The 9,367-nt window shown below is 36.2% G+C and overlaps 1 protein-coding gene across 1 annotated transcript; it reads right to left on the bottom strand.

Annotated features, from left to right (window-relative positions):
- Positions 1-497: 497 nt before the first annotated feature.
- On the bottom strand, positions 498-8,220 carry LOC135118526 (uncharacterized). Its single transcript, XM_064040847.1, has 2 exons — positions 7,765-8,220; positions 498-2,379 (listed from the first exon to the last, which is right to left on the bottom strand). The coding sequence occupies exons 1-2, from the start codon at positions 7,782-7,784 to the stop codon at positions 1,422-1,424; spliced, it is 978 nt and encodes a 325-aa protein (XP_063896917.1). The 5' UTR covers positions 7,785-8,220; the 3' UTR covers positions 498-1,421.
- Between the last annotated feature and the right edge of the window lie 1,147 nt (positions 8,221-9,367).

Genomic DNA, 9,367 nt, shown 5'->3' with positions numbered 1-9,367 from the left:
TCTTTTTTTTAAAGTTTAATTCGATTTAAAAAGAAAGAGAGAAGATTCGTCTATCAGGTGATCGAAAAATCACAACGTACATATTTATGTAATTTTGTTTATTTTTTTATTATTTTTACTAATTTTTACTCGTATGATTTGTCTTAGCAGTAGGTGCCAGCAGTTTTCAAACTCATCTGTTACTAAAGTCGGTAATAACAAAGACCTACAAAATAAAAACAAACTAAAACGACTCCTCAACACAATCCCAACGAAAAACAACAAACTTTCATCAAAAACGTTTTCGAAATAAATCAAAACAAAAATTAATGCCAGGCCATAATTTACAGAACACCTCGGTCCCTACTTAAATGACTGTACCCGATAATCTTAGCTTATCAATACATAGAAGCTATATACAAGCGAACAACTACCTACTCTTGTTTCCGGAGCGGGGAAACTATTGAAATTACTAAGTATTACTACTAAGGAATTTCGGGAGACAAATTAAAAGCGTGTTACCGATTCTGAGGTACTTTTAATTGTAAAAAAACTAATCTACTGTCTGACCCATCTCGGCGCGACATCTCCGGTGGGGCGACTTATCTACCTAAGTTCTTAAAATTATAGTCAGCACATTATACATGTGTGCGTACAGACTTAATCTAGGGCCGAAGGCTGGGTGGTCACCATAGCTCCTCCGACCTTAAGAGGAAAATTATCGGGAGAATCGATTTTAGATTGGTTCCGATAATTTTTCTTGAAACACGTGTATTTCAGCAATTTGAGCCGAACAACATAAACGGAAAATACAAAAATACTTAAAATAACTAAACCTAAGGTCACGTACACCAAGGACGCACTGAAGCTACTGTCCCTTTTATCAAAAACACTTTCGATCACTTCACTATGTTTTAACGAATACGCCATATATTTCACTTCGTCTAGATTTATGCCCTTCATATCAAGTGCACGTGTACTGGATAGCTGTGCGTTAGTGCGTAACTGAGGTAAGGCGATGATTGGTACTCTTTTCACCACATCGGACTCTATGAAGATACGATGATTAATGTGTATGCCATGAATCTCCACCTCACAGGGTTCTTCGATGGTCATCAGGTAAGTACCAAATACCAATTGTCTACTGGTCTCATCCTTGCATCGTTCTGTTAGTGTGGTCTTCTCTTCACTATACAGGATCCAGTTGTTGTTAGCGACTTGTTGGACTCTGACCTGTTCGATTTCTATTGGATGTTGTTTGCAAAGGGTAAGGTCGTTTTCGAAATTCATAAGCTGTTCGACACAGGTAAGTTCATAGAAGGGGATCCTGTTGTCTGCAGTGCAGAGGAAGCGAGCACCGGCAGAGAATGGTCTACACGGTATTGCGATTGGTGAGTATCTATTTTCTTTCGCCAATAGGTAAGGGTATTTGGGGAAAATAGCTAGGGTCTTATTTTCGGTGTCATGGAAAATTGGTAGGAGTAAATCTTATAATAGTTATAAGTAACATTATCGGTAAGTGGTATCTCCATTATAAACGTTATTTGATTACTTTTAATAAATGATTTAACACATATAATCTCTTCTATTTTTAACAAGTTCGCTTCGGCGGGAGGATATATTAAGCTTTCATATTCGGATATTAATTTAAGATGATATAAAAGTTCTGAAGAATTAACAATTGATTGATGTAAAATAGAGACTCTGCTTAATGCAAGTGCAGTTTCGATTTCACTTAATCTAATAAATATAGTACGAAAGTTACTCATGAAAACATTGAACAACCCAGTTAAGTACGTCAGAAAAATCCAACTATTTTGCTGAGCAGTTAAATCTTTAATTAATGTTTCAATTTTAGTTAACCTGTTATGGAAGTTAATTGTATTCTGTTCAATAGTTTCAGTGGCATTAATAAAACTGTCAAACATTTTAGAGACCAATGTTAACCTTTTAGATATAGTGATTTGACCTTGATTCAATTTAGAAATGAGATTATCATACTTCAACGCATCATCATGATCCAAATTACCGGTAACAATTTTTATAATAGAGCCCAGTGGATTAATGAGTCCTCGTTTAGATCGTTTGGATGGTATAAGCTGTTGGTATTTTTCTACAGTTAAATCACGTATGGAATCTGTATGCATTTTAATAGTCATAATTTCTTGTGAGTATGATGCATTCCAATCAATTAAATTACAAAGCGCTTGATAGTTGGTAGAGATGTAGTTAAGGTCAGTATAAATTTGATCTAGGCTGATGATCTTTACAATAGTCCACTGATCAGTTTGGAAATATGCATGACCTTGTTTCACCGGTAAAACTCCTGGATTACCTTCAAGATTTTGCAGATGAAGGGCCAGCGACAGCATCGTGACTGTCATCAATAATATGCCGCACCTGTGGAGGACGTTTTATATTTTAATAGGAATTTTGGTATCCCTTTCTCCTATTTTTATAGGTAAAATATTTTTATCTGCTTTGCCTGTTACTACAGCTTTTATATATCGGGGCTTATCCTTACTTTTACGCTTATTTATGTCTTTACCGAAAACAATTTCTCCTTTTTTAAACTTTATTTCACCTTCACCACCCTTACTCTCTATTCTTTTCTTTAATATTAACCATTTTGTCTGCTAAGTGTTCGTATAATGTTTTATTCTTTTGCATGATCTTTTACTAATTTTTGGAAATAACGTTTTTCTAATTCTATGCTAAACGGACTGCTTGAGTCGGTATGTCCGAAGACAACTTCAAATGGTGCAAGTTCAGTGACTGAGTGAATAGTGTGATTGTATGCCAGAACAGAATAAGTCATAACCGAAGCCGCATCAGTACATTGTTTTTCGTATTTGGCCAGTCTGTAAATTTCTATTATAGTGGAGTGGAACCTCTCAATAAGACCCATTGAATTGGGGTTATTAGGGTTCCAATGTGAAATCAATTTTATGTAAATTCAAAAATTCCTTAATTAGTTCATTATTAAATTCGGTTCCGGGGTCTGAGCTTATTCTTCTGGGTGTACCGTAATACGAAAAATATTTCATCAGTGCTCTAGTTACTTCGGGAGTTGATTTTCCCTGAGTTTCGATTGCCTGACCTAATTTGCTAAATGCGTCAATTATAGTTAAATAAGTTTTACCTTCTATACTAAAAAGATCTATAAATAGCTCTTGAAAAGGCGCGTCTTGGGTTTGTGTTAGTTGTAATATAGGTTTGATGGGTTTCCTATCATATTTCATTCTACGGCACCCATCGCAACTGTTTATGACGGCTGTTACAGTTTCCTGCATTCTATTCCAATAATAATTTCTACGGAGCCTAACTAGCGTTTCTTTTATGCCTCTATGACAGGTCTTTCCTTCATGGTGTTTAAGTATAAGTGCCTTTTGCTCTCCTTCATCTTCTACAAAATAACTCTTTCTGTACATTCAAATAGGTTAATAGTTCCCTTTCTGAATAGTTCAATTATTATATTGCTAAATAGTTTCCGATGTTCATTCTCCTCAAAATAAATGAAATATTTTAATTTTGGCTGTATGTATTCCTTTAAAAAGTCCTTTACTAATTGCGGATTATCTTTTGGCAGGAAAACTTCTAATATCTTTTGTTTGTCACGTGACAGGTTCTTAACATGCATTTGATTTTTAAACCATGAAAATATTAAGATTTGATTCGGCTTGGTGTCGATCGCCTCATGTAAAATAGGTATACCGGTTGATTCTAATTCTACAGCGGAATGAACGGTTTCGTTCGACTTACTGGACACTGATCGTATTGGATACTCATTTGTATCGTAGTGAACTTCTCTAATATTGTCGGAAAAATCTATAGGACTACAGGTCATAGTTCGACTAGAATCAGATATCGTTACTGTTGATGAACCTTTACTATCTGCACATTCATTTAGATTTTTATCTTCCTTCTCATCAATATTAACTGCTAGAGACTGATTTTCGTCGTCTGTGAGTAAGGCATTGATTTTTATTCTGGACAGAGCGTCTGCATTTGTATTTTGTTTGCCGTTTTGTGAATTAAATCAAAGTCGTAATCTTGCAAACGTAACCGCCAACGTGTGAGTTTGCTACTAGGGTCTTTAAGAGATTGGAGCCAAGTTAAGGGACGGTGGTCAGTATATATATAGAATTTTCTACCGTACAGATAGGGCCTAAAATGCTTTACTGCCCACACTATAGCGAGCAGTTCACGTTCGATGGTACTATAACGTGATTCTGTATCACTGAGGGTACGACTAGCATACGCAATGGGCTTGTCACTGCCAATCTGTCCTTGTGACAGCACAGCGCCTAGAGCGACATTGGATGCGTCGGTCGTCAGTATAAATGTTTTGTCATAGTCAGGGTATTGTAACAGTGGGGCATGTGTCAGGAGTTCCTTGCATTTGTTAAATGCGTCTATGTATTTCTGGTCAATAACAATTTTGTTGCGCTTTTTTAAGCAGGCTGTCAATGGTTGAGTAATTTTTGCAAAATCTTTTATAAAACGTCTGTAGTAACCTACAAGTCCAAGAAAGCTCTTAATCTCTGTCGTTGTCTTTGGTAACGGGTAATTCAATACAGCGTTTATTTTGTCGTCATTAGGCTTTAGCCCGTCTTTAGTTATAGTGTGTCCAAGGTAGAGCACTTCTTTGCGTAAAATTCAGATTTGTCTAATTGAATTTTCATGTTAGTTGTTCTAAGTCGGTCAAATACAATTCTTAATTTATTTATCATTTCGTCAAGGCTATTTCCGTAAATTATTATGTCATCCAAGTATACCATGCAGTGGAGTCCTTGCAGACCACGCAAAATATTATCCATGGTCCGTTGGAAGGTAGCAGGAGCGGTTTTAAGTCCAAACGGCATTCTGAGAAACTCAAAATGGCCATTTTGCGTCGAAAAGCTGTCTTCTGTCTATCCTTCTCTTCTACTTCTATTTGGTGGTAGCCGCTTGCTAGATCCAATGTGGTGAAGTACACACTCTTTCCTAGTTTGTCGAAAAGGTCATTAATATTAGGTAGGGGGTATTTGTCGTCTATGGTTATGTCATTCAGTCGTCTGTAGTCTATTACCATCCTGTATTTAATTTCACCAGACGCATCCTTCTTTTTAGGGACAAGGTGAACTGGAGCACTCCAAGGGAATGAGATTCTTGTATAACATTTTCATGAAGTAATTTTTCTACCTGATTATTTATTTCGTTTTGGATGAAAGGTGCCTGTCTATAGGGTTTAATGTATATAGGATCTTCATTTTGGTACGTATGTGATGTTTAACCTGATTAGTAAACGTAAGGGGGATTTGGTCACAGTAGAATATGTCCTTATATTCCCTACAAAGTGCATAAATTTTCTCACGTTCTTCGCCATTGGTATGATCGAGTCTTAATTTATCTAAATTTTCTTCAAGTAATTTGTCAATTTCTAGAGGAGTATTGGTCGTAGTAAAATTAATGTTGTATTCTGTATTTTCATATGGCGTTACTGTGAAAGGTTGGCAAATAGTCAGTTGTTTTGGGCAATCTGAAGTGTTTTGAATTACTGTAAATGCGTATCCACTATCACAGTTTACTAAAGCACTAGGCATTCGTAGTCCATTTCGAAATTCTTGGTAGTCAAGAATAGCGTCACCTGAATATTGATCTACTGGCAATTTAAATCGTTGTTCTGAACGTGGCTGTACAGTAATTTTATAATTTAAATTATTATTGATTATTGGAATACAAGTGGAATTCGTTTTAAGATTCGTTCTTTTAGATCAATAATTGCACCTAATTGCTGTAAAGGTCGTTACCTATAAGCCCGTCATACCGTGGATCTACTTCGTATACATAGAACTTATGCCAATCGTCACTAACAAAGGTAGGTAGAAGAGGAATTTCTATTACTTCATTATGTCTACTAGTAGCATGAGTACTAACCACCTGAAAATTTTCATTACGTATATAGTCGTAAAAATACTCATATGCTTTTGTAGGACCAATGAACGATCTCATACTACCAGTATCTATCATCATTTTGCGTCTATCTCTTCTACATAAATATACGGTAGCTCTAAATTAGAGTCAAAATTTAATTCTAAGATTTCTTGTCCGTCGAGGCACTCTCCTGAAAATCCAGTGCCTGAATTTCATTTTCTGATTGTAATTCATAGTCAACATGAGTCTCGTCATGATAATTAATTTCATTTGAGTCACCATAATAGTCATCGTCATAGTTAGAGTAATAGTTATTGTAATAAGGCTCATAGTCGTCAGCAGACAATTCATTTAAATTGAAACCTTGTGGTACATTCGATTTAGGTTGGGCTGTTCGCATAGACACATCAGTAGTTTGCGTTTGAGGTTTTAGTATTTGTGGGGTATTAGAATTATTGGGGGATTTGTAACCAAACTGCTGAGGTTGCAACGGTTTATAGCCAAACTGTGGCGGTGGCCTGTATCCTAATTGTTGGGGTGGCCTGTACCCAAATGGTTGAGGTGGCCTATACCCGAATTGTTGAGGTGGCCTGTACCCGAATTGTTGGGGTGGCCTGTACCCAAATTGTTGAGATTGGGGTAAGTACCCAGGCTTGGGGCGTGATGTTAATGCATTTGGTAATTGACCTTGGGGCTGATTGAATTTATTCTGTGGAATACCGAAATTAAATTTAGGTGTGGTAATATTATTTGGCAATAAAGGTTTGTATCCGCTGGCGTCATTACCAATTTTGATCCGAAACTGCTAGATTGACCGTAAATGCGATTCCTAGTATTATACTGCTCTAAGAAATTAACTTCCTCAAGTACTATACTCAAGGCCGCTTCTAAACTAGAGGGTGCCTTAAGCCTTACAATACGAACCATATTCTCTGGGAGATTGTATAAGAACACATTCAAGGCCGTATTGTTATAAATAATTGTCTTTGCACTCTTCAAATCAGTATCCTCAATCATGTTGACCTTGGACATCAATAATGATCGAACACTTTGGATTCTATTACAAAATTCTAAATAACTTTCACCGGATTTAATTTTTAAGGATTCTAATTCGATATTAATGCACGCTTCGCTACGCGGGTCTCCAAAATGTTGAATAAGTAGATCTTTAAAAGCAGACCATGTCACAATATCTTCACGTTCTGATAAGAGCGCTGCGGCGTCATCTCTCAATCGACTAGTTAAAACATTATAAACGTAAAGATTTTGTTCGTGGCTACCCTTATATCGGTCAAGGACATACTGACACTTTCGCAAATAAAGATTTAACTGTCTTTTATCACCATTATACAAAGGTATTAATTGAATAATTTCTTTGGGTATTTGTTCAATAGTCACTGAAGTCATCATGTTCACAGAGTAGAGAACGGAACAGATAAAACAATTCGTGAGAGTACAATTGACTATGCTATGAAACACACAAGATAACACAATTCAAACATAACACACGTAAATCAGAAAATAATTAGACGCAAAATGTATGTAATAGTTTAGGTAATAAAATTAAAAATATTAATGTATAAAATATATATTTTTTTTTATATTAGGTGTAGAATTACATACACTTTACTTATTACTTTTAATAAAACACATTTATAAAAATATCAATGCAAAGAATACACTTGAGATAACAATTAATTGGCGTCTCTGAAAGTTTAACTACTCTATGTCGGTTCTATTTATAGAACACAATGAGATAAGCCAATAATCTAAATGAACACGTTATAATGAGAGAGGTTTAATCTCAAAATAATGTAGGTATTAAGTATTGGGGGATAGAGGAACATGGATTGGCGAAAAATCACTCACCAGCCAGCTGCTACTCTCATCCTTGGTATTCCTTTGTTTGCCCACACGCACCAAGAGTAATTTATTTGGTTCGTCGGATTTCACTCGTCCTTAAATTCCCACAGCTATCGTGCAGCTCGTCCTCGAGACACGCGACGAATTTAAAACCGCGAAGAATTTAGGAATATAACAGCGAAATCCTACCGGCTGCGCCACTCTTGTTTCCGGAGCGGGGAAACTATTGAAATTACTAAGTATTACTACTAAGGAATTTCGGGAGACAAATTAAAAGCGTGTTACCGATTCTGAGGTACTTTTAATTGTAAAAAAACTAATCTACTGTCTGACCCATCTCGGCGCGACATCTCCGGTGGGGCGACTTATCTACCTAAGTTCTTAAAATTATAGTCAGCACATTATACATGTGTGCGTACAGACTTAATCTAGGGCCGAAGGCTGGGTGGTCACCATAGCTACCTACAATGGCTGCTTTACATATAAATTGTTTGACTACAACCTAAGGTAATTACAGTGCAAAGGTGCCTTCATAAATATTCTTTATTACCCGGCAAATTTGTATAATAGCCGGACCTCACATACAAGAGTTGTTTTGCTGTAAATGCGGGCATTTTACGTTGATACTTGGCCTCAAGGGTGTTTTATTGAAGTGGCCATTTAATCGGTTTTGCAAATTAGCCGGTTGTTCCGCGAAACTTCTAATAGCTACGCATCTTGGATTGAAAAACTGAAAGGACGATTTTGGATGAAAGATTAATTCGCTTTGATGGTTTAATTAATGTAATTAATCTTCTTATTTCGTTATCTTAAGTCATTTCTGTGTTCCGGCAGTTGTAAGTTTTCTCAGAGACATATCTTTCTGTAGTACATTATCCTTCCTGCTGTTTGATATTTGGTTTGTATTTCAAGAATTTTTCAATCCCAGTATGTAAAAATTCAGGCGAAACATAATATGCTGCATTTTTTCAGATCAACACAAACTCTACATACCTATATACCACTAGCATCCGATACCAATTTCACGCTCATTTTGGGCAAGCCGGATAAAAAGTAAGTAATTATTTAATCTATAGCTTACCCAAATAAATGCGCTATGAAACAGACATATTTTTATCAAGAAGACACAGTACTTCTTGTGATTACTACTACTAAATATTATGGACCGGCTTAAAAGTATTTGAATGACCTTCTGAAATCTGTATATTTTTAGTCTACTAAGTCAAAATCAACGAAAACATCCCACCTGTTACATATCCCGGGTTCTCGCTTCACAAAGAAGGATCGGAGCGATCCATCATACTCACTAGAACTAACTATTAAACTACCCGCGTTTGTATTACGAACATACTCTGACATTTACCCCGTTGTAGTGCTATGTAAAACAGCACCTACTTATTGCTGTTTACTGCCCCACTTTTAAGGGAACGTCGTAAATAAAAAAAGGTTTTCAAATTTCTTCAAATATACCATTTACTTACAGTTTTCAGTAAGGTTTTTGACTAAAACTGTTTGTATTTTTGAATTATAGGTTGCCATGTTTGTGAAGTGGCCGGAAAACTCAACTGCTGTGAGTGAGCATGGGATCCTGGGTTCGACTCCCAGGGCC

This window comes from Helicoverpa armigera, chromosome 23, assembly GCF_030705265.1.
Source record: "Helicoverpa armigera isolate CAAS_96S chromosome 23, ASM3070526v1, whole genome shotgun sequence".
NCBI lineage: Eukaryota > Metazoa > Arthropoda > Insecta > Lepidoptera > Noctuidae > Helicoverpa > Helicoverpa armigera.
The sequence above is the reverse complement of the archived record's forward strand: the minus strand, read 5'-3'. Positions and strand labels throughout refer to the sequence as shown.

What these genes read in the sequence shown, in the direction of transcription:
- LOC135118526 (XM_064040847.1), bottom strand. Translation starts at nt 7,784, where the DNA reads ATGAGAGTAGCAGCTGGCTG. An exon ending in ATGAGAGTAGCAGCTGGCTG is followed by an intron (nt 2,380 to 7,764) that starts GTGAGTGATTTT and finishes CGTCCTCCACAG; the next exon opens with GTGCGGCATATTATTGATGA.